The sequence below is a fragment of the Pelobates fuscus genome, chromosome 9 (assembly GCF_036172605.1).
Source record: "Pelobates fuscus isolate aPelFus1 chromosome 9, aPelFus1.pri, whole genome shotgun sequence".
NCBI lineage: Eukaryota > Metazoa > Chordata > Amphibia > Anura > Pelobatidae > Pelobates > Pelobates fuscus.
In genome coordinates, this window is record NC_086325.1 from 169,164,885 (window position 1) to 169,189,354 (window position 24,470).

General features: G+C 46.1%; 1 protein-coding gene across 1 annotated transcript in view; it reads left to right on the top strand.

Moving 5' to 3' along the window:
- Positions 1-2,804: 2,804 nt before the first annotated feature.
- CFP (complement factor properdin) overlaps positions 2,805-24,470 on the top strand; it is a 42,074-nt gene continuing 20,408 nt past the window's right edge. Inside the window, exons 1-6 of the mRNA XM_063433073.1 lie at positions 2,805-3,079; positions 10,942-11,098; positions 11,985-12,139; positions 14,553-14,723; positions 16,118-16,315; positions 20,620-20,793. Coding sequence (XP_063289143.1) covers positions 3,016-3,079; positions 10,942-11,098; positions 11,985-12,139; positions 14,553-14,723; positions 16,118-16,315; positions 20,620-20,793 — 919 coding nt within the window. The 5' untranslated portion in view covers positions 2,805-3,015. The remainder of the gene's footprint in view (positions 3,080-10,941; positions 11,099-11,984; positions 12,140-14,552; positions 14,724-16,117; positions 16,316-20,619; positions 20,794-24,470) is intronic.

Genomic DNA, 24,470 nt, shown 5'->3' on the forward strand with positions numbered 1-24,470 from the left:
ACTGTATCACAGCACTCTATCACTATATTTCACACTGTATCACTATATATTACACTGTATTATAGCACTCGATATCACTATATATCACACTGTGCTATAGCATACTGTATCACATCACTCTCACAATATATCACACTGTATCACTATATATCACACTGTGCTATAGCATACTGTATCACATCACTCTGTCACTATATATCACACTGTATTATAACATACTGTAACACTATATATCACACTGTATCACTATATATCACACTGTATTATAGCATTTAGTGCTATGTATTGTTGTTTATTGCAGTGTTGTTTAATGGAGTGTGATGTAGTTTAACCCCTTAAGGACACATGACGTGTATGACACGTCATGATTCCCTTTTATTCCAGAAGTTTGGTCCTTAAGGGGTTAATGCAGTATAAAGTAGTTTATTGCAGTGTAGTTTAATGCAGTTTAGTGCAGTGTAGTTTAATTTAACGCAGTGCAGTTTAATGCAATGCAGTGTAGTTCAGTGTAGTTTGGTGCAGTGTAGTTTAATGTAGTGTAGTTCAGTGCAGTGTAGTTGAACGCAGTGTAGTTGAACGCAGTGTAGTACAGTGTACTTTGGTGTAGTGTAGTTTAATGCAGTGTAGTTCAGTGCAGTGTAGTTTAATGGAGTGTGATGTAGTTTAATACAGTGCGGTGTAGTTTAATGCAGTATAGAGTAGTTTAGTGCAGTGTTGGTAATGCAGTGCAGTTTAATGCCGTGTATTGTAGTTTAACGCAGTGTAGTTTAATGCAGTGTTGGTAATGCAGTGCAGTTTAATGCTGTGTATTGTAGTTTAATGCAGTGTAGTTTGGTGCAGTGTAGTTTAATGTAGTGTAGTTTAGTTCAGTGCAGTGTAGTTTAATGTAGTGTAGTTTAGTTCAGTGCAGTGTAGTTTAATGTAGTGTAGTTTAGTTCAGTGTAATTTAGTGCAGTGTAATTTAATGTAGTTTAGTTCAGTGTAGTGTAGTTTAGTTCAGTGTAGTTTAATGTAGTGTAGTGTAGTTTAGTTCAGTGCAGTGTAGTTTAATGTAGTGTAGTTTAGTTCAGTGTAATTTAGTGCAGTGTAATTTAATGTAGTTTAGTTCAGTGTAATTTAGTGCAGTGTAATTTAATGTAGTTTAGTTCAGTGTAGTGTAGTTTAGTTCAGTGTAGTTTAATGTATTGTAGTTTAGTTCAGTGTAGTGTAGTTTAGTTCAGTGTAGTTTAATGTAGTGTAGTTTAGTTCAGTGCAGTGTAGTTTAATGTAGTGTAGTTTAGTTCAGTGTAATTTAGTGCAGTGTAATTTAATGTAGTTTAGTTCAGTGTAATTTAGTGCAGTGTAATTTAATGTAGTTTAGTTCAGTGTAGTGTAGTTTAGTTCAGTGTAGTTTAATGTATTGTAGTTTAGTTCAGTGTAGTTTAATGTAGTGCAGTGTAGTTTAGTTCAGTGTAGTTTAATGTATTGTAGTTTAGTTCAGTGTAGTTTAATGTAGTGCAGTGTAGTTTAGTTCAGTGTAGTTTAATGTATTGTAGTTTAGTTCAGTGTAGTTTAATGTAGTGCAGTGTAGTTTAGTTCAGTGCAGTGTAGTTTAATGTAGTGTAGTTTAGTTCAGTGCAGTGTAGTTTAATGCAGTGTAGGTTAATGTAGTTTAGTTCAGTGTAATTTAGTGCAGTGTAGTTTAATGTAGTGCAGTGTAGTTTAGTTTAATGCAGTTTAGTGCCGTGTATTGTAGTTTATTGCAGTGTTGTTTAATGCAGTGTACTTTGGTGCAGTGTAGTTTAATGCAGTTTAGTATCGTTGAATGCAGTGTAGTGTAGTTTAGTTCAGTGTAGTTTAATGTAGTGCAGTTTAGTTCAGTGCAGTGTAGTTTAGTGTAGTTTAGTTCAGTGCAGTGTAGTTTAATGTAGTGTAGTTTAGTTCAGTGTAGTTTAATGTAGTGTAGTTTAGTTCAGTGCAGTGTAGTTTAATGTAGTGTAGTTTAGTTCAGTGTAATTTAGTGCAGTGTAATTTAATGTAGTTTAGTTCAGTGTAATGTAGTGCAATGTAGTTTAATGTAGTGCAGTGTAGTTTAGTTTAATGCAGTTTAGTGCCGTGTATTGTAGTTTATTGCAGTGTTGTTTAATGCAGTGTACTTTGGTGCAGTGTAGTTTAATGCAGTTTAGTATTGTTTAATGCAGTGTAGTGTAGTTTAGTTCAGTGTAATTTAGTGCAGTGTAGTTTAATGTAGTGCAGTTTAGTTCAGTGCAGTGTAGTTTAGTTCAGTGTAGTTTAATGTAGTGTAGTTTAGTTCAGTGTAGTTTAATGTATTGTAGTTTAGTTCAGTGTAGTGTAGTTTAGTTCAGTGTAGTTTAATGTAGTGTAGTTTAGTTCAGTGCAGTGTAGTTTAATGCAGTGTAGGTTAATGTAGTTTAGTTCAGTGTAATTTAGTGCAGTGTAGTTTAATGTAGTGCAGTGTAGTTTAGTTTAATGCAGTTTAGTGCCGTGTATTGTAGTTTATTGCAGTGTTGTTTAATGCAGTGTACTTTGGTGCAGTGTAGTTTAATGCAGTTTAGTATCGTTTAATGCAGTGAAGTGTAGTTTAGTTCAGTGTAATTTAGTGCAGTGTAGTTTAATGTAGTGCAGTGTAGTACATGAATAAGATGTAACATGTAACATTCAAGTAACATAAATTTCCAGATCCCTGGTCATACTTTGTCAGCTGGTTTACATCTGCACTCAGGGGCTATTTCAGATCCCCTCATTCAGCCAATTCTCTGGGACAAACGGCAGATACTCAGGGAGATAACACCCTCATGCTCTTTTAACAGAGATAACAAAGATTTACACGAAATTTTGCAACAGAGTAAACTTTAGTCTTTTCTGCTTTCTTTTCATTTGCTAGGGAGGGACTGTGAGATGAAAGGGCAGTTATTTAGGAAGAGGGGGAGGTTGTTGTGAGGGCTGGAGGAGGGGGTGAGGACTGCATATATTCTACGCTTTGCACGGTTTGTGTTACTGATCCCTCTGTCCACCATGGCCCCCATCTTTCTGCTGCTCCAGGCTATGGTAGGGGCTTTCCTATTCCTGTACTTTCCAGGTAAGCTATCCTTCTAAACATAATGTATCGGGGACTGGGCATCCGATAATGGGGGGCTGTAACATTATGTATCGGGGACTGGGCATCCGATAATGGGGGGCTGTAACATAATATATCGGGGACTGGGCATCCGATAATGGGGGGCTGTAACATAATATATCGGGGGCTGGGCATCCGATAATGGGGGCTGTAACATTATATGTTGGAGACTGGGCATCCGATAATGGGGGGCTGTAACATTATATATCGGGGACTGGGCATCCGATAATGGGGGGCTGTAACATTATGTATCGGGGACTGGGCATCCGATAATGGGGGGCTGTAACATTATGTATCGGGGACTGGGCATCCGATAATGGGGGCTGTAACATTATGTATCGGGGACTGGGCATCCGATAATGGGGGCTGTAACATTATGTATCGGGGACTGGGCATCCGATAATGGGGGCTGTAACATAATATATCGGGAACTTGGCATCCTATAATGAGGGGCATTAACATTATGTATCGGGAACTTGGCATCCTATAATGAGGGGCTGTAACATTATATATTGGGTACTGGGCATCCTATAATGGGGGGCTGTAACATTATATATCGGGGACTGGGCATCCTTATAATGGGGGGCTGTAACATAAAATATCGGGGACTTGGCATTGTATAATGGTGTGAGTGAACGAGGTCCCCCCAGGTTTCAGTGTGGAGAATAGATCACAGGATCATTTGACCACATTATAGAAAGACATTAATCAGTAACAGATTGACCATCCAGGAAGTGTTTGGCTGAGGTGGTCAGTGACAAGCTGGGAGACGTCCAGATACCCATCAGTTTCACAACGCCAACATTCTACCATTTTCTTTTATTTCATAAGAAAAAGAAAGGCTTAGCAGCTCTATAACTTACACTTACTGTCTGTAATACTACTCCAGGAGGGACTTAACCCCTGGGTTTACAAACAAAGAAAGTTGTGTAGGCGCTTCCAATATAAACTGTCAATGGATAACCAATGGGTGTAATAAAGGTGTACTTCCCTACCACCGCAGAATAATATACAACAAAATATAATTCCAATTTTAAATGAAACAGTAATACAAGGAAAGGGAGATAGTTGTGTAGGCGCTTCCAATGTATCCGTTGGGAGCCGAAACGCGTCTGCAGCTTGTTGATGCAAGGAATTCACGGAGGACTTTTGCGGGTGACTCTTTATATTTCCTGCTTGTTATTTTTGTGGAGATTTCCATCTTTAACCTTAGACTTGTTTGTGCACTGATTATATGTGTCCTTGAGTTTCTTTGTGTATTTTTTTTTTATAATTGTTTTGTAATTTTTGTATTTATAAATATATATGTTTGAACGCTTGCTGTGATCCGGTGTTCCTGTTGGAGACACACATTCATAGACTGAGCTGTTTGTATAGAGCCTGGCACAGCTCGACCTTTGTGAGGTCTATTCTTCCCTCATAATCTGAATTGGCTGTATTTTTACAGATTGCACGGTAGATATTTGTTTTCTGATCTTCCAGATGTGACTAGTACTCTTGTAGCCCAGTATTTAAGTATATATTGTTTGCTTACTACAGGTGGAATTATTTAGTATTTTAAAACCTGGGTTCCCAGTTGTAAGGCAGTGATGCTGTGAGGCAATGACGTTGTAAGGCAGTGACGTGGTGAGGCAGTGACGTGGTGAGGCAGTGACGTTGTGAGGCAGCGACATTGTAAGGTAGTGACGTGGTGAGGCAGCGACATTGTAAGGTAGTGACGTGGTGAGGCAGTGACGTGGTGAGGCAGCGACATTGTAAGGTAGTGACGTGGTGAGGCAGTGATGTTGTAAGGCAGTGACGTGGTGAGGTAGGGACGTGGTGAGGCAGTGACGTTGTGAGGCAGGGACGTGGTGAGGCAGCGACATTGTAAGGTAGTGACGTGGTGAGGCAGTGACGGGGTGAGGCAGGGACATGGTGAGGCAGTGACGTTGTGAGGCAGTGACGTGGTGAGGCAGGGACATGGTGAGGCAGCGACATTGTAAGGTAGTGACGTGGTGAGGCAGTGACGTGGTGAGGCAGTGACATTGTAAGATAGTGACGTGGTGAGGCAGTGATGTTGTAAGGCAGTGACGTGGTGAGGTAGGGACGTGGTGAGGCAGTGACGGTGTGAGGCAGGGACGTGGTGAGACAGCGACATTGTAAGGTAGTGACGTGGTGAGGCAGTGACGGGGTGAGGCAGGGACATGGTGAGGCAGTGACGTTGTGAGGCAGTGACGTGGTGAGGCAGTGACGGGGTGAGGCAGGGACATGGTGAGGCAGCGACATTGTAAGGTAGTGACATGGTGAGGCAGTGATGTTGTAAGGCAGTGACGTGGTGAGGTAGGGACGTGGTGAGGCAGGGACATGGTGAGGCAGGGACATGGTGAGGCAGGGACATGGTGAGGCAGTGACATGGTGAGGCAGTGACGTGAGACAGTGACGAGGTGAGGCAGCGACATTGTAAGGTAGTGACGTGGTGAGGCAGTGACGGGGTGAAGCAGTGATGTGGTGAGGCAGTGACGGGGTGAGGCAGTGATGGGATAAGGTAGTGACGTGGTGAGGCAGGGACGTGGTGAGGCAGTGATGTTGTAAGGCAGTGAAGGGTGAGGCAGGGACGTGGTGAGGCAGTGACGTTGTGAGGCAGTGACGTGGTGAGGCAGCGACATTGTAAGGTAGTGACGTGGTGAGGCAGTGATGTGGTAAGGCAGTGACGTGGTGAGGTAGGGACATGGTGAGGCAGTGACGTGGTGAGGCATGGACGTGGTGAGGCAGTGACGGGGTGAGGCAGTGATGGGGTAAGGTAGTGACGTGGTGAGGCAGGGACGTGGTGAGGCAGTGACATTGTAAGGCAGTGACGTGGTGAGGCAGTGACGGGGTGAGGCAGTGATGTGGTGAGGCAGGGACCTGGTGAGGCAGTGACGTGGTGAGGCAACGACATTGTAAGGCAGTGACGGGGTGAGGCAGTGACGGGGTGAGGCAGTGATGTGGTGAGACAGGGACGTGGTGAGGCAGTGACGTGGTGAGGCAGTGACGGGGTGAGGCAGTGACGGGGTGAGGCAGTGACGTAGTGAGGCAGTGACGGGGTGAGGTAGTGACGTGGTGAGGCAGTGACATTGTAAGGTAGTGACAAGGCGAGGCAGTGACGTGGTGAGGCAGTGACATTGTAAGGTAGTGACAAGGTGAGGCAGTGACGTGGTGAGGCAGTGACATTGTAAGGTAGTGACGTGGTGAGGCAGTGACGTGGTGAGGCAGTGACATTGTAAGGTAGTGACAAGGTGAGGCAGTGACGTGGTGAGGCAGTGACATTGTAAGGTAGTGACAAGGTGAGGCAGTGACGTGGTGAGGCAGTGACATTGTAAGGTAGTGACGTGGTGAGGCAGTGACATTGTAAGGTAGTGACAAGGTGAGGCAGTGACGTGGTGAGGCAGTGACATTGTAAGGTAGTGACGTGGTGAGGCAGTGACGTGGTGAGGCAGTGACATTGTAAGGTAGTGACAAGGTGAGGCAGTGACGTGGTGAGGCAGTGACATTGTAAGGTAGTGACAAGGCGAGGCAGTGACATTGTAAGGTAGTGACAAGGCGAGGCAGTGACGTGGTAAGGCAGTGACATTGTAAGGTAGTGACAAGGTGAGGCAGTGACGTGGTGAGGCAGTGACATTGTAAGGTACTGACAAGGTGAGGCAGTGACGTGGTGAGGCAGTGACATTGTAAGGTAGTGACAAGGTGAGGCAGTGACATTGTAAGGCAGTGACAAGGTGAGGCAGTGACGTGGTGAGGCAGTGACATTGTAAGGCAGTGACGTGGTGAGGCAGTGACGTGGTGAGGCAGTGACATTGTAAGGTAGTGACAAGGTGAGGCAGTGACGGGGTGAGGCAGTGACATTGTAAGGTAGTGACAAGGTGAGGCAGTGACGTGGTGAGGCAGTGACATTGTAAGGTAGTGACAAGGTGAGGCAGTGACGTGGTGAGGCAGTGACATTGTAAGGTAGTGACAAGGTGAGGCAGTGACATTGTAAGGTAGTGACAAGGCGAGGCAGTGACGTGGTGAGGCAGTGACATTGTAAGGTAGTGACAAGGTGAGGCAGTGACGTGGTGAGGCAGTGACATTGTAAGGTAGTGACAAGGTGAGGCAGTGACGTGGTGAGGCAGTGACATTGTAAGGTAGTGACAAGGTGAGGCAGTGACGTGGTGAGGCAGTGACATTGTAAGGTAGTGACAAGGTGAGGCAGTGACGTGGTGAGGCAGTGACATTGTAAGGTAGTGACAAGGTGAGGCAGTGACGTGGTGAGGCAGTGACATTGTAAGGTAGTGACAAGGTGAGGCAGTGACGTGGTGAGGCAGTGACATTATATTATATAAGAGCTTCCAAATCCCACACAGAAGAGAAAATAGCACAGTCAGTAAAAAAGGGGGACAAAACTTTTTTTAGATACATAAATGAGAAAAGAAAAGTAAAACAAGGATTAGTTAGATTAAAAACAAAAGAAGGAAGGTATGTAGATGAGGATAAAGGTCTAGCTGACTGCCTCAATGAATATTTTTGTTCGGTATTTACAGATGAAAATGAAGGAAAGGGACCTCAGTTAAGAAAAAGGATAAATGAGTCATTTATTACACGTGAGTTTACAGAGGAAGAGGTTCTATTTCAACTGTCAAAAGTAAAGACAAATAAGTCAATGGGACCTGATGGAATACACCCAAAGCTATTAAAAGAGCTTAGTGGTGTACTAGCAAAACCATTAACAGATTTATTTAACCAATCATTGATAACAGGAGTAGTCCCAGAAGATTGGAAGTTAGCGAATGTTGTGCCCATTCACAAGAAAGGTAATAGGGAGGAGTCGGGCAACTATAGGCCAGTAAGCCTTACTTCAGTAGTGGGGAAAGTGATGGAAACCATGTTAAAGGATAGGATTGTTGAACATCTAAAAACACATGGATTTCAAGACCAGAGACAACATGGGTTTACTTCAGGGAGATCATGCCAAACTAATCTTATTGATTTTTTTGATTGGGTAACTAAAATTATAGATCAGGGTGGTGCAGTAGACATTGCTTACCTAGATTTCAGTAAGGCTTTTGACACTGTTGCACATAGAAGGCTTATCAATAAACTACAATCTTTGAGTTTGGATTCCAATATTGTTGAATGGGTAAGGCAGTGGCTGAGTGACAGGCAACAGAGGGTTGTAGTCAATGGAGTATATTCGAAGCTTGGGCTTGTCACCAGTGGGGTACCTCAGGGATCTGTACTTGGACCCATTCTCTTTAATATTTTTATTAGTGATATTGCAGAAGGTCTTGATGGTAAGGTGTGTCTTTTTGCGGATGATACTAAGATATGTAACAGGGTTGATGTTCCAGGAGGGATAAGCCAAATGGAAAATGATTTAGGTAAACTAGAAAAATGGTCAGAGTTGTGGCAACTGACATTTAATGTGGATAAGTGCAAGATAATGCATCTTGGACGTAAAAACCCAAGGGTAGAGTACAAAATATTTGATAGAGTCCTAACCTCAACATCTGAGGAAAGGGATTTAGGGGTGATTATTTCTGATGACTTAAAGGTAGGCAGACAATGTAATAGAGCAGCAGGAAATGCTAGCAGAATGCTTGGTTGTATAGGGAGAGGTATTAGCAGTAGAAAGAGGGAAGTGCTCATGCCATTGTACAGAACACTGGTGAGACCTCACTTGGAGTACTGCATAGGCGTGCGCAGCCAATTGCATTAGGGTGTGCACCCTAAAGCACAAACACACGGCGCATGTATATATATATATATATATATATATATATATATATATATATATATATATATATATATATATATACATACACACACATACATATACTGAGGAAAGCCTGAGTATATCGGGCTGAAACGTTGACCGTTTTATTTTGGATCGAATAAAGGTTATATTTTAAAGAAGTCCTTGGAGTGCTTTCCACCTTCACTTTGCTGCACATACATATACTGATGTGTGTGTGTGTGTGTGTGAGAGGGTGTTTGTAGTGTGCTATGTGGGTGAGGGTGCTGGTAGTGTGCTGTGTGTGAGAGTGCTGTTTGTGTGATATGTGTGTGTGAGGGTGCTGTTTGTGTCATGTATTTGTGAGGGTGCTGTTAGTGTGCTGTGTGTGAGTGTGCTGTTTGTGTGAGGGTGCTGTATGTGTTTGTGAGGGTGCTGTTAGTGTGCTGTGTGTTTGTGTATGTGTGTGTACGCGTATATATATATATATATATATATATACGCGTACACACACATACACTCACACACATATATTCACAGACACATACACACAATTACATACACTCACACATACATTCACAGACACACACACACACACTTACAGGCACACACACACATACATTCACAGACACACACACACACTTACAGACACACACATATATTCACAGACACATACACACTTACAAACACATACACTCACAGACACACACACATACACTCACAGACATTAACAGACACACACACACACACACATTCACAGACACACACACATACACACACACATACAGACACACACACACATACATTCACAGACACACATTCACAAATTATTTTTTTAATAAAAAAAAAAAAAATTGTCCACCCAGCCTCCCTACCTGGAGTGCTGGCATGGACTTGTCCCTGGGGTCCAGTGGGGCGGGCGCCTCTCTCCATATCAGCCTCTCTCTCCATATCAGCCGCGGCGAGGGAGCTGTGAGCTGTGAGCTGTGTGCTCTCTGCTCCCTCTCGCCGCGCGGGCTGTCTACAGTAGCTGGGAGCCGGAATATGACGTCATATTCCGGCTCCCAGCATCAACAAACAGCGCGCGGCGAGAGGAAGCAGAGAGCACACAGCTCACAGCTCACAGCTCCCTCGCCGCGGCTGATATAGAGAGAGAGGCTGATAAGGACAGGGGGGACACAGGGGGAGGAAGGGGGACATTAAGTTGCGCTGAGTGCCTGCAGGAACGGCGTTCCTGCACAAATAACAGTGCAGGAACGCTGTTCCTGCAGGACAATCCATAGACGTGCCGCGGGGATTAGGGTGTGCCCAGGCACACCCGGCACACCCCGTGCGCACGCCTATGGAGTACTGTACACAGTACTGGAGACCCTATCTTCAGAAGGATATTGATACCTTAGAGAGAGTTCAAAGAAGGGCTACTAAACTGGTTCATGGATTGCAGGATAAAACTTACCAGGAAAGGTTAAAGGATCTTAACATGTATAGCTTGGAGGAAAGACGAGACAGGGGGGATATGATAGAAACATTTAAATACATAAAGGGAATCAACACAGTAAAGGAGGAGACTATATTTAAAAGAAGAAAAACTACCACAACAAGAGGACAGTCTTAAATTAGAGGGACAAAGGTTTAAAAATAATATCCGGAAGTATTACTTTACTGAGAGGGTAGTGGATGCATGGAATAGCCTTCCAGCTGAAGTGGTAGAGGTTAACACAGTAAAGGAGTTTAAGCATGCGTGGGATAGGCATAAGGCTATCCTAACTATAAGATAAGGCCAGGGACTAATGAAAGTATTTAGAAAACTGGGCAGACTAGATGGGCCGAATGGTTCTTATCTGCCGTCACATTCTATGTTTCTATGTTTCTACATTGTAAGGTAGTGACAAGGTGAGGCAGTGACGTGGTGAGGCAGTGACATTGTAAGGTAGTGACAAGGTGAGGCAGTGACGTGGTGAGGCAGTGACGTGGTGAGGCAGGGACGTGGTGAGGCAGTGACGAGGTGAGGCAGTGACGTGGTGAGGCAGTGACGTTACCTCTGCTCTAACCAGCTGATAAAAGCGATTTAAAGGAAAATCCTTTGTCTTTATCGCAGAGTCGGAAGCCGTCCTGTGCTATGAGAACTCTGACAAGGGGGTAGGAACATGTCCGGATGACGCTTACCTTGGGGATGGAGTGACAGACATCGAATGCTGCTGGAACATTAAATACAGTTATAAAACGGACGCTACTTCGCCGTGCCAGGCCTGCCGGTGAGTCAGGATCAGTCCTACAAGGTTTCATTAGAACCAGGACTGCCTTGTTTGTAAAGTGTTCACTGATATGATTGGGCACACTACATATATTTTATGGATTAAAGATGAACAATTCTTTGGGTTGTTGAATGGATTTTGTTTCTTAAAATATTACAGCTCTCCACAGGGAGAACTGAGCTTCTTAACCCCTTAAGGACCAAACTTCTGGAATAAAAGGGAATCATGACGTGCCACACACGTCATGTGTCCTTAAGGGGTTAAAGGAACACTATAGTCACCTAAATTACTTTAGCTAAATAAAGCAGTTTTAGTGTATAGATCATTCCCCTGCAATTTCACTGCTCAATTCACTGTCATTTAGGAGTTAAATCACTTTGTTTCTGTTTATGCAGCCCTTGTCACACCTCCCATGGCTATGATTGACAGAGCCTGCATGAAAAAAAAACTGGTTTCACTTTCAAACAGATGTAATTTACCTTAAATAATTGTATCTCAATCTCTAAATTGAACTTTAATCACATACAGGGGGCTCTTGCAGGGTCTAGCAAGCTATTAACATAGCAGGGGATAAGAAAATCTTAATTAAACAGAACTTGCAATAAGGAAAGCCTAAATAGGGCTCTCTTTACAGGAAGTGTTTATGGAAGGCTGTGCAAGTCACATGCAGGGAGGTGTGACTAGGGTTCATAAACAAAGGGATTTAACTCCTAAATGGCAGATGATTGAGCAGCGAGGCTGCAGGGGCATGTTCTATACACCAAAACTGCTTCATTAAGCTAAAGTTGTTCAGGTGACTATAGTGTCCCTTTAATGGTTACCAGGATGTCATAGCAATCTCATATCTCATCCCTAAACTCACTCATATCTCAACTGTCTGTTACAGCCCTGCTAAGTGGAGTACCTGGAGTGAGTGGAGTCCATGCACAGTGTCATGTAAAGAAGGGATTGAAATAAGACGTCGATCCTGCATAGGGCAGGGGGATTGTGACGGGGACGCCATCGAGATCCAAGCATGCAGCCTCCAATCTTGCTGTCCAGGTGAGACCTGCAGACCGATGAGTGGAGGATTATGTGGAATCATTGTCAGTGGAGTTTCACACTGAAGCACTAGGAGTCCTGACTGCACAAAGAGACCCTATGTCTGTCCACTCATCACTTTCTTTAAATTTCTCTCATATCTCTCTGTCCCCCATATGTCTCTCTTCCCACCCCCCATATCGCTCTCCTTCTGTCCCCCACATCTATCTCATCCCATCCCCCCACATCTCTCTCCTCCCGTCCCCCATATCTCTCTCTTCCCGTCCCCCATATCTCTCTCTTCCCGTCCCCCACATCTATCTCCTCCCATCCCCCCACATCTCTCTCCTCCCATCCCTCCACATCTCTCTCCTCTCATCCCCCATATCTCTCTCCTCCCGTCCCACATCTCTCTCCTCCCATCCCCCATATCTCTCTCTCCTCCATCCCCCATATCTCTCTCTCCTCCTATCCCTCATATCTCTCTCTCCTCCTGTCCCTCATATCTCTCTCTCCTCCAGTCCCTCATATCTCTCTCTCCTCCCGTCTCTCATATCTCTCTCCTCCCGTCCCCCACATCTATCTCCTCCCATCCCCCCACATCTCTCTCCTCTCATCTCTCTCCTCTCATCCCCCATATCTCTCTCCTCCTATCCCTAATATCTCTCTCTCCTCCTGTCCCTCATATCTCTCTCTCCTCCCGTACCTCATATCTCTCTCTCCTCCCGTCCCTCATATCTCTCTCTCCTTCCGTCTCTCATTTCTCTCTCCTCCCATCCCCCATATCTCTCTCCTCCCATCCCCCATGTGGCGGACCACCTGGCACCCCGACTGGTTACCTCTGCCAATCGCTGCTTCCTAGTACTACAGAGTACTATAAACACCGCACTGTAGTCCCCTTAGCCACCGCAGCTTGGCTAGGGTCTCGCCGTCCCTTCCCACCCTGGACCAACACCTGGATCCAGCTCTAAGTGGGAAGACCTCTCCTCCAAGAGAGTATAGCTGTATAGCAATTCAAAAAGCAGTATAGCAAGTGATTATAGCAAGTATAGCTTTCCCCCACAGACATTAGTCGAGACTGAATGCTGGGAGTGAATTGTTTTATTGGAGGCCACACACAGTCTTTTATGCAAAATCCCCTGCATGGGGTTTCCAATGCAAGAATACAGGGAAATCCCTCCCATGATCCTTTGTGCCTAAGAGATCATTATCTGAGAAGCAAACATATAATTAAATTATCTCTCAGGTCCAAAAAACATAAACAATTTAAAAACATCCCAAAAGTACCCCTAAAATCCATAGAAACCCCACATTCTCGGATAGCCCCGATATGGGTGACCAACATATCCAAAAATCACCCAGATCGGTTCAGTGGTTCGTTTTTTCCATGGAAGTCAATTATTTGACCAACCGCACACATGGTCCTATGCCCAAAACAGTTCCATGAAATCAGTGCTAACAGTCGTTCTCTTTCGGGAGTATAAAAGTGCATACAATACCAAACTGAATCCATAGTTAACATGTGTAGCTTGTACACCTTATTCGTTGGAATGATTCCACCGTTCACTGCCCTTCTAAATTGTATAGAACTGAACGCAGGCGATTATGGAAGTGTTCGGGAGTTTCAGTTCCATGACCTCGACGACCAAACACCACTGCCTGCGTTCACACGGGTGGTCTCTGGCTCGTGCGGTTGTTCGGTTTCCGAACATACTCCCAAATCACACGAACAGAGCCTTTTAAAGTGTATTTTGTAAGGCCTATAGTCCTGAGGCAGGAGGCTGGCAAGCAGGCTCCTCCAGGAGCCAGTGGCGAGGTTAACCTCGCCACACCCCATATCTCTCTCCTCCAGTCCCTCATATATCTCTCTCCTCCCGTCCCACCATATCTCTCTCCTCCCATCCCCCATATCTCTCTCCTCCTATCCCCCTTATCTCTCTCCTCCCATCCCTCATATGTCTCTCTCCTCCCCTCCCTCATATCTCTCTCTCCTTCCGTCCCACCATATCTCTCTCCTCCTGTTCCACCAAATCTCTCTCAACTCCTGTCCCTCATATCTCTCTCGTCCCATCCCACCATATCTCTTTCCCCTCCCACCATATCACTCTCCTCCTGTCCTCCCATGTCTCTCTCCTCCCGTCCCACCAAATCTCTCACCTCCTGTCCCTCATATCTCTCTCCTAGCATCACACCATATTTCTCTTTTCCTGTCCCACCCTCTCTCTCGCCTCCTGTCACACCAAATCTCTCTCTCTTTCTGTCCCTCATATCTCTCTCCTCCCATCCCACCATTTCTCTCCTCCCGTCCCACCATATCTCTCTACTCCCGTCCCAGCATATCGCTCTACTCCCGTCCCACCATATCTCTTTTTCCTCCCATCCCACCATATCACTCTTCTTCCGTCACTTATTACCCTTTTGTCATTTTGCTCAGAGAATGGTGGTTGGTCAGGGTGGTCTTCGTGGTCACAGTGCTCTGTCACTTGTGAACGGGGGACAGTGGAGAGGACAAGGGAATGTAATAACCCCCCACCTGAATGCGGAGGGACTTGCCCTGGAACTAAGAAGGAAGTAGCGCCGTGTGATACTCAACAAATCTGCCCCAGTAAGTGATCACTCATAGTTGTAGCATAGGGGGACTTAGAATGATGGCGGGAGCACTTATATACACTGCTCAACATACAGGGATAACCTGGATTCATAGACCGGATTAGTCTACTAATTTTCACGGGGAACATATACCCTCACATTCTGGGGTTTATCCCAATGCACACAATAATATAAAGTACATTTATCTAACGTGTGTAGATGTCTGAAGTATCCCTTTGAAGGGTTAATATTATTAAAGGGACACTCCAGGCTCCCACACACGGTAGGTGCACTGTGTAGGTTAGGTTACAGTTAGATATACTGGGTGGGTTTATATTATTAAAGGGACACTCCAGGCTCCCACACACGTTAGATGCACTGTGTAGCCTACGTTACAGTTAGTTACACTGGGTGGGTTTATATTATTAAAAAGACACTCCAGGCTCCCACACACGTTAGGTGGACTGTGTAGGTTAAGTTACAGTTAGTTATACTGGGTGGGTTTATATTATTAATGGGACACTCCAGGCTCCCACACACGTTAGGTGGACTGTGTAGGTTAAGTTACAGTTAGTTATACTGGGTGGGTTTATATTATTAATGGGACACTCCAGGCTCCCACACACGTTAGATGCACTGTGTAGATTAGGTTACAGTTAGTTATACTGGGTGGGTTTATATTATTAAAGGGACACTCCAGGCTCCCACACACGTTAGATGCACTGTGTAGGTTAGGTTACAGTTAATTATACTGGGTGGGTTTATATTATTAAAGGGACACTCCAGGCTCCCACACACGTTAGGTGCACTGTGTAGGTTAGGTTACAGTTAGTTATACTGGGTGGGTTTATATTATTAAAGGGACACTCCAGGCTCCCACACACGTTAGATGGACTGTGTAGGTTAAGTTACAGTTAGTTATACTGGGTGGGTTTATATTATTAAAGGGACACTCCAGGCTCCCACACACGTTAGATGCACTGTGTAGGTTAGGTTACAGTTAGTTATACTGGGTGGGTTTATATTATTAAAGGGACACTCCAGGCTCCCACACACGTTAGGTGCACTGTGTAGGTTAGGTTACAGTTAGTTATACTGGGTGGGTTTATATTATTAAAGGGACACTCCAGGCTCTCGCACACGTTAGGTGCACTGTGTAGGTAGGTTACAGTTAGTTATACTGGGTGGGTTTATATTATTAAAGGGACACTCCAGGCTCCCACACACGTTAGATGCACTGTGTAGGTTAGGTTACAGTTAGTTATACTGGGTGGGTTTATATTATTAAAGGGACACTCCAGGCTCTCGCACACGTTAGGTGCACTGTGTAGGTAGGTTACAGATATACCGGGTGGGTTGTTATCAGTGTCCTTGATGACAGTGCATTTAACTATGGTCTTTCTGTCTCAGCTCATGGTTCCTGGGGAAGCTGGGGTTCTTGGGGTGCCTGTTCTGGTGCTTGTATCACAGAGGGCTCTGGGATTTTTCCTAACCAAGTGCGTCAGAGATCATGTAACAACCCCACTCCTTCGACCAGTCCTCCTGGAAATCCATGCACAGGGGACAAGCAGGAAATTCAAGACTGTAAGACCCTTCCATTCTGTCCAGGTAAGAAACATAGACACAACTTCCCGCTGTATAGGTAATCTGGTTTTCAGTTAGAAGTTCTGTTTAATTAATGAAACCCTGACATATAAAGTGTTATTTGGTGCCCTCTGCTGGTAGAACCCCATTTATGCAATTTATTAACCTGTAGGTTGGGAGGGAGTATCTTGTACTGGGTGTTTTCGTTTCTTTGTTTATTTTATTATGCACGTTTTCATCACCATTACTCGATTTTGATATGCAAAATGGTTTTTTTTTTTTCTTTCCTTTGGTATCTCTAGCTAATTAAACAGTACCCTGCTGAACGTTTCTGAACCCTGAATCTAACCTTGGGCTGCTCGAGATAAAGCAGAGTTTGGGGTTCAGTCTATGGAGAGCTGCAGGGTTCAGTATTCAGTCAATGGAGAGCTGCAGGGTTCAATCTATGGAGAGCTGCAGGGTTCAGTATTCAGTCTATGGAGAGCTGCAGGGTTCAGTGTTCAGTCTATGGAGAGCTGCAGGGTTCAGTATTCAGTCTATGGAGAGCTGCAGGGTTCAGTATTCAGTCTATGGAGAGCTGCAGGGTTCAGTATTCAGTCTATGGAGAGCTGCAGGGTTCAGTCTATGGAGAGCTGCAGGGCTCAGTATTCAGTCTATGGATAGCTGCAGGGTTCAGTGTTCAGTCTATGGAGAGCTGCAGGGTTCAGTGTTCAGTCTATGGAGAGCTGCAGGGTTCAGTATTCAGTCTATGGAGAGCTGCAGGGTTCAGTATTCAGTCTATGGAGAGCTGCAGGGTTCAGTATTCAGTCTATGGAGAGCTGCAGGGTTCAGTATTCAGTCTATGGAGAGCTGCAGGTTTCAGTGTTCAGTCTATGGAGAGCTGCAGGTTTCAGTGTTCAGTCTATGGAAAGCTGCCGGGTTCAGTGTTCAGTCTATGGAGAGCTGCAGGGTTCAGTATTCAGTCTATGGAGAGCTGCAGGGTTCAGTATTCAGTCTATGGAGAGCTGCAGGGCTCAGTATTCAGTCTATGGAGAGCTGCAGGGTTCAGTCTATGGAGTGCTGCAGGGTTCAGTGTTCAGTCTATGGAGAGCTGCAGGGTTCAGTGTTCAGTCTATGGAGATCTGCAGGGTTCAGTCTATGGAGAGCTGCAGGGTTCAGTCGATGGAGAGCTGCAGGGTTCAGTCGATGGAGAGCTGCAGGGCTCAGTATTCAGTCTATGGAGAGCTGCAGGGTTCAGTGCTCAGTCTATGGAGAGCTGCAGGGTTCAGTATTCAGTCTATGGAAAGCTGCTGGGTTCAGTATTAAGTTAATGGAGAGCTGCAGGGTTCAGTGCTCAGTCTATGGAGAGCTGCAGGGTTCAGTATTCAGTCTATGGAGAGCTGCAGGGTTCAGTGCTCAGTCTATGGAGAGCTGCAGGGTTCAGTGCTCAGTCTATGGAGAGCTGCAGGGTTCAGTATTCAGTCTATGGAGAGCTGCAGGGTTCAGTATTCAGTTTATGGAGAGCTGCAGGGTTCAGTATTCAGTCTATGGAGAGCTGCAGGGTTCAGTCTATGGAGAGCTGCAGGGTTCAGTCTATGGAGAGCTGCAGGGTTCAGTATTCAGTCTGTGGAGAGCTGCAGGGTTCAGGGTTCAGTCTATGGAGAGCTGCAGGGTTCAGGGTTCAGTCTATGGAGAGCTGCAGGGTTCAGGGTTCAGTCTATGGAGAGCTGCAGGGTTCAGTGCTCAGTCTATGGAGAGCTGCAGGGTTCAGTATTCAGTCTATGGAGAGCTGCTGGGTTAAGTATTCCGTCTATGGAGAGCTGCAGGGTTCAGTGTTCAGTCTATGGAGAGCTGCAGGGCTCAGTGTTCAGTCTATGGAGAGCTGCAGGGTTCAGTGTTCAGTCTATGGAGAGCTGCAGGGCTCAGTGTTCAGTCTATGGAGAGCTGCAGGGTTCAGTATTCAGTCTATGGAGAGCTGCAGGGCTCAGTATTCAGTCTATGGAGAGCTGCAGGGTTCAGTGTTCAGTCTATGGAGAGCTGCAGGGTTCAGTATTCAGTCTATGGAGAGCTGTAGGGTTCAGTATTCAGTCTATGGAGAGCTGCAGGGTTCAGTATTCAGTCTATGGAGAGCTGCAGGGCTCAGTATTCAGTCTATGGAGAGCTGCAGGGTTCAGTATTCAGTCTATGGAGAGCTACAGGGCTCAGTATTCAGTCTATGGAGAGCTGCAGGGTTCAGTCTATGGAGAGCTGCAGGGTTCAGTCTATGGAGAGCTGCAGGGTTCAGTTTATGGAGAGCTGCAGGGTTCAGTCTATGGAGAGCTGCAGGGTTCAGTATTCAGTCTATGGAGAGCTGCAGGGTTCAGTATTCAGTCTATGGAGAGCTGCAGGGTTCAGTATTCAGTCTATGGAGAGCTGCAGGGTTCAGTCTATGGAGAGCTGCAGGGCTCAGTATTCAGTCTATGGATAGCTGCAGGGTTCAGTGTTCAGTCTATGGAGAGCTGCAGGGTTCAGTGTTCAGTCTATGGAGAGCTGCAGGGTTCAGTGTTCAGTCTATGGAGAGCTGCAGGGTTCAGTATTCAGTCTATGGAGAGCTGCAGGGTTCAGTATTCAGTCTATGGAGAGCTGCAGGTTTCAGTGTTCAGTCTATGGAGAGCTGCAGGTTTCAGTGTTCAGTCTATGGAAAGCTGCCGGGTTCAGTGTTCAGTCTATGGAGAGCTGCAGGGTTCAGTATTCAGTCTATGGAGAGCTGCAGGGTTCAGTATTCAGTCTATGGAGAGCTGCAGGGCTCAGTATTCAGTCTATGGAGAGCTGCAGGGTTCAGTCTATGGAGTGCTGCAGGGTTCAGTGTTCAGTCTATGGAGAGCTGCAGGGTTCAGTGTTCAGTCTATGGAGATCTGCAGGGTTCAGTCTATGGAGAGCTGCAGGGTTCAGTCGATGGAGAGCTGCAGGGTTCAGTCGATGGAGAGCTGCAGGGCTCAGTATTCAGTCTATGGAGAGCTGCAGGGTTCAGTGCTCAGTCTATGGAGAGCTGCAGGGTTCAGTATTCAGTCTATGGAAAGCTGCTGGGTTCAGTATTAAGTTAATGGAGAGCTGCAGGGTTCAGTGCTCAGTCTATGGAGAGCTGCAGGGTTCAGTATTCAGTCTATGGAGAGCTGCAGGGTTCAGTGCTCAGTCTATGGAGAGCTGCAGGGTTCAGTGCTCAGTCTATGGAGAGCTGCAGGGTTCAGTATTCAGTCTATGGAGAGCTGCAGGGTTCAGTATTCAGTTTATGGAGAGCTGCAGGGTTCAGTATTCAGTCTATGGAGAGCTGCAGGGTTCAGTCTATGGAGAGCTGCAGGGTTCAGTCTATGGAGAGCTGCAGGGTTCAGTATTCAGTCTGTGGAGAGCTGCAGGGTTCAGGGTTCAGTCTATGGAGAGCTGCAGGGTTCAGGGTTCAGTCTATGGAGAGCTGCAGGGTTCAGGGTTCAGTCTATGGAGAGCTGCAGGGTTCAGTGCTCAGTCTATGGAGAGCTGCAGGGTTCAGTATTCAGTCTATGGAGAGCTGCTGGGTTCAGTATTCCGTCTATGGAGAGCTGCAGGGTTCAGTGTTCAGTCTATGGAGAGCTGCAGGGCTCAGTGTTCAGTCTATGGAGAGCTGCAGGGTTCAGTGTTCAGTCTATGGAGAGCTGCAGGGCTCAGTGTTCAGTCTATGGAGAGCTGCAGGGTTCAGTATTCAGTCTATGGAGAGCTGCAGGGCTCAGTATTCAGTCTATGGAGAGCTGCAGGGTTCAGTGTTCAGTCTATGGAGAGCTGCAGGGTTCAGTATTCAGTCTATGGAGAGCTGCAGGGTTCAGTATTCAGTCTATGGAGAGCTGCAGGGCTCAGTATTCAGTCTATGGAGAGCTGCAGGGTTCAGTATTCAGTCTATGGAGAGCTACAGGGCTCAGTATTCAGTCTATGGAGAGCTGCAGGGTTCAGTCTATGGAGAGCTGCAGGGTTCAGTCTATGGAGAGCTGCAGGGTTCAGTCTATGGAGAGCTGCAGGGTTCAGTATTCAGTCTATGGAGAGCTGCAGGGTTCAGTCTATGGAGAGCTGCTGGGTTCAGTATTCAGTCTATGGAGAGCTGCAGGGTTCAGTCTATGGAGAGCTACAGGGCTCAGTATTCAGTCTATGGATTGCAGCTGGGTTTAGTTTATGGGGAGTATAATAACCCGTTCTTGCAGGGACTCTGTGCCTGCCGTTTTCATGCTGTAATATGTAGCACAGATCCTGATAATAGAATGTGTAAATGTTTGTGTGGGGGCTGTCGGTGTCCTGGGTTTGTGTTCTCTGATCTGTTAGTGTTTCTTTAATTTAATTTAATTTTGCAGTTCACGGAGGATGGGGTGAATGGAAGAAGGTCTCCGAATGCTCAGTCACCTGTGGCTTGGGGCGAGTGAGAGAAGAGAGGGTCTGCAATAACCCAGCACCGAAACATGGCGGCAGAGGTTGCCCAGGATCCCCCATCAGACACATTCTCTGCAACACGAAGACTGAATGTCCCAGTAAGTGCACAATGTGGCCCCCGGCTCCCGATTGTCAGGATCGGGACAGGGATCCAACACTCAGAGTACAAACAGTAGCCAGATACGTATACCGAACCTTAGAATGGCCGGACTAACGTAAGTAGTACAGTATAGAATGGTCAAAGACAAGCCGAGGTCGAGGGTAACAGAAGACAGGTAAGCGAGAGACAAGCCGAATCAAGGGTAACAGAGATAAGCAGAGTAAGGTAAACAAGCCGGGTCAAAACCAAAAGGGATAAGAGAATACACAAGCACTGAGTGACTAGGACAAGCTAGAACCACGACAGGGCAATGAGCTAATGAAAGAAGCTCTGTTAAATACCCTGTTCAGAGCAGTAACCACGCCTCCAAGGCATCCTGATTGGTCCTGCAGCCATTGACTGACAGGTTGTTCCGGGGGAGTGTCCTGATGACTACTTCCTGCCTAGATGCTGTAAAAGGCAGTCACTCCCTCGCGGCCGGCCTTGCATGACCGGATAGACCGTGGGGAAGGGAGCCATCAGACCGTCTGGATGGAGGAACAGCTAAGTCTCTACCTCTTTCGGAGGTAGAGACCACAGGTACCCTGACACCGATACTGAGATTTACTGTCACAGTCACTGGGGTAACAGAGGGAGCCGCCTCGGCATTTATAGAGCAGGACTGACTCCCCCACATCCCTCCTTTAGTCCCTCCACCTTTTATCTCTATTTTTCTACCCTGGAGATCGTGTTGTAGCTGTGCCGGATATTCTAGGTATCATTGATCACGCTCTGAGTGTTTCATCCCATATCCCGAGAACTTCAAATTTAAAAAAGTGGACACTTTAATTTTAGGGGCGGGGCTGCAGTTTGGCTATGGGCGGGCTGTTCTGAGTGTGAGTGAGATTGTGACCAGGGACGGGGCTGTTCTGAGAAACTTATAACAATGTTTGCAACTAAAATGTAATTTAGAAGAAGAACAATGTATCTTATTGTAACGGAACCGCCTTGCACCCCTTCAGGGTACCTTCCGCTGAACACCATAACCACTGCAGACCCCACGAACCGCCGCAGCTTGGTTGGGGTCTCGCCATCTCCACCCACTCTGGACCCAAGACCAGGATCCAGCTTCCAGTAGGTCGACTTCTCCGAATTCCAGAGAGCAGGAACAGGAACAAGCTCTTAGCAGAGCTTAGTGATTATACCCTGGGGAGTATAGTGATTATAGCAATCCCCAGAGTGTAGTTCTCCAATCCCCCAAGTAGAACGGTTCTGGTGTACCTAATGTACCACACAGGAGAGAGGGAGACGGACTAGCACTAAGCTGCTCGAAAACTGGTAATGATAGGGATTCACTAAAAACCTATATAGAGCAAGGGAAAATAACTCTCTAGAAGAGTGGGAATACCAGGAGCTGGCTCGGTGACTAATGGCTAAAATACTACTAAATAGAGAATAAAAATATAAAAATATAAATATGTGGTACTATGCCTTTAAATCTGGAATAGACAAAGTATCCCTATAAATGTGCAAAAATGTGAATAAAGGTGCTATGAGTGGAGATCTCAAATAAACGTAATATCCCTTTAAATGTGCAAAAATACAAAGAGAATGCTGCTATACCTTTAAATATCCTTTAAGAATGTGCAAACATGCAAAGCAGTGCTATATAGGGGGGTGATAAATAGAAAAAAATCATATATACATATATATATATATATATATGTGGCGGAACCCACCTCGCCACGGGGCATTGGAGAGGCCTGGCTGCCCGCCTCCTACCTGCTGACTATGGCCCCTGGTAAAGTTGTACTTTTGAATGCAATATTTGGGCATATTGTATTTTATTGTGCGGCTACTGGCCCTTTAAGCACAGTGAATGGACTTTTATTGTACTGTGCTGGCCTTTTAAAAACAGTGTATGGACATACTGAAACTTTTTGGACAATTCCTTTTCCCCTCCCCCGGATCCATTGTTCTCCAGCAGGGTGTTGTCCCAGGGACAAGGAAAAGCCATGCCTGCAAGTGAAAACAAAGGACTTCGACCTAACCGTTAAACCCCTGAACCTATTCAAGTGAATTTTGGATATGTTTGTCCCCAAGTTATTCTGGTTAAAATAATATAAGTTTTATGTATGTACGATGTTAACTCACCAAGTTATAAAAATGTATAAAAAGTGTAACTTTTCAGTTTGGAGATAATTGAGTAGATACAGTAATTGACTCAATTATCTCCTAAGCAGAGGGGAGGAATATGCTGGGTGTGTTTCTATTGTCCCATTGTGTCTGATTGGCTGCTGTACTTGCATTGTATGTGTTGTAATGTGTTTATTGGTTGTTCTGCAAAACCCTCTGAGCAGCACTATGTTTTGTGGATTGTGAATAAAAGCCAGGCTGGATGTGCCAGTCCAGAGTTCCTGTTTTAACCTCAAAGTGATGTGTCGTCTCATTATTGGGGGAAGGATTGATTGTATGCTGTTCCAGTTGACTGCTAGGAGTACAGGCCTATTCGTATGGTTCCTATTCAATGGTCTACAGCATTCATACGCTTGGGAGAATTTAAAGGTTTCTCGGATTCGGTGATTATGGTGTCTGCCAGAGTGCTTGGAGTCCTCAGGTAGCACTAGGAGCATCCATTAACGGAGGTACCCAGTCGGGGTGCCAGGTGATCCGTTACATTGGTGGCAAGCGGTGGGATGGCGTCCTGGTGTGAGAGGAACAACACCCTGGAGACACAGGAATTATTATGGAGCGGCATAGAACCAGCGAGTCCCTGGACAGTGCTCCAAGTGGAAGAGGAGTTTAACTGGAGATTACAGAGCATCTTGGTCACACTGGATAAGCCGATAGCAGAGGCATCCAGGTTGGCATGCAGAGAGGATGCCCGACAGGGGATGTGGGAAGAAACCCTAGAGGGTGTCCAGCGTTGGCGAGGTGAGCGTCTCCCCAGCAAGGAGCAGCGATTACAAGCCAGAGTGGCCCTACGGATACCTATGCTGGGAGAACAGGCTCAGGAGGAATGGGTGATGCAACTTGACTCACTGGCATGGAGAGAACTGGGTCTCGAGGACGCATACCAAGCGCTACGTTGGTACGCGGTTCAGCGGGTGCCTGGAATGGCCAAATTTGGCAAACCCGAGGGTGAGGATTATAATGGCCCTGGCTTATTATGGGGGACATTTGCAGAACCAGACTTTGGGAGTGCGGCAGAGTCACGGCTTTGGGACATATTTGACTACAGAGAAGCCGTGCTGGATCTCCCTATGGCCGAGGACCTAAGGCCAGACTTGACTGAACTGGCTGTCCAGGAATGGGAGCTGGAGCAGGATTACCAACACCTGTTCAGCGCCAGTCAGTTACCATATACCCCACAAGTACCACCAGAGCAGTGGGAGATCAAACAGAATTATGCGGACTTATATGATCCAGTGACACTGCCTGTCTCTAACCTGATGGGGCTTCTGGACTGTACACCATTGGGAGCGGTGAGTTTTGTTCCCCCTCCCCAACAACTAAGCCCGCCAGCAGGAGACCTGCATTTAGTACCTCCTACTGCCCAACCAGCCCCAGAAATGGGGGACCTTATCGACTGGTCCTGGGAAGACCCACAGATGGCAGGTGGAGATGGGACCGTGGTCTCTCTGCCGGCCCTACAGGGAGGCTGGGCAGTTGGCCCAGATCCCCAGCAGCAGTGTG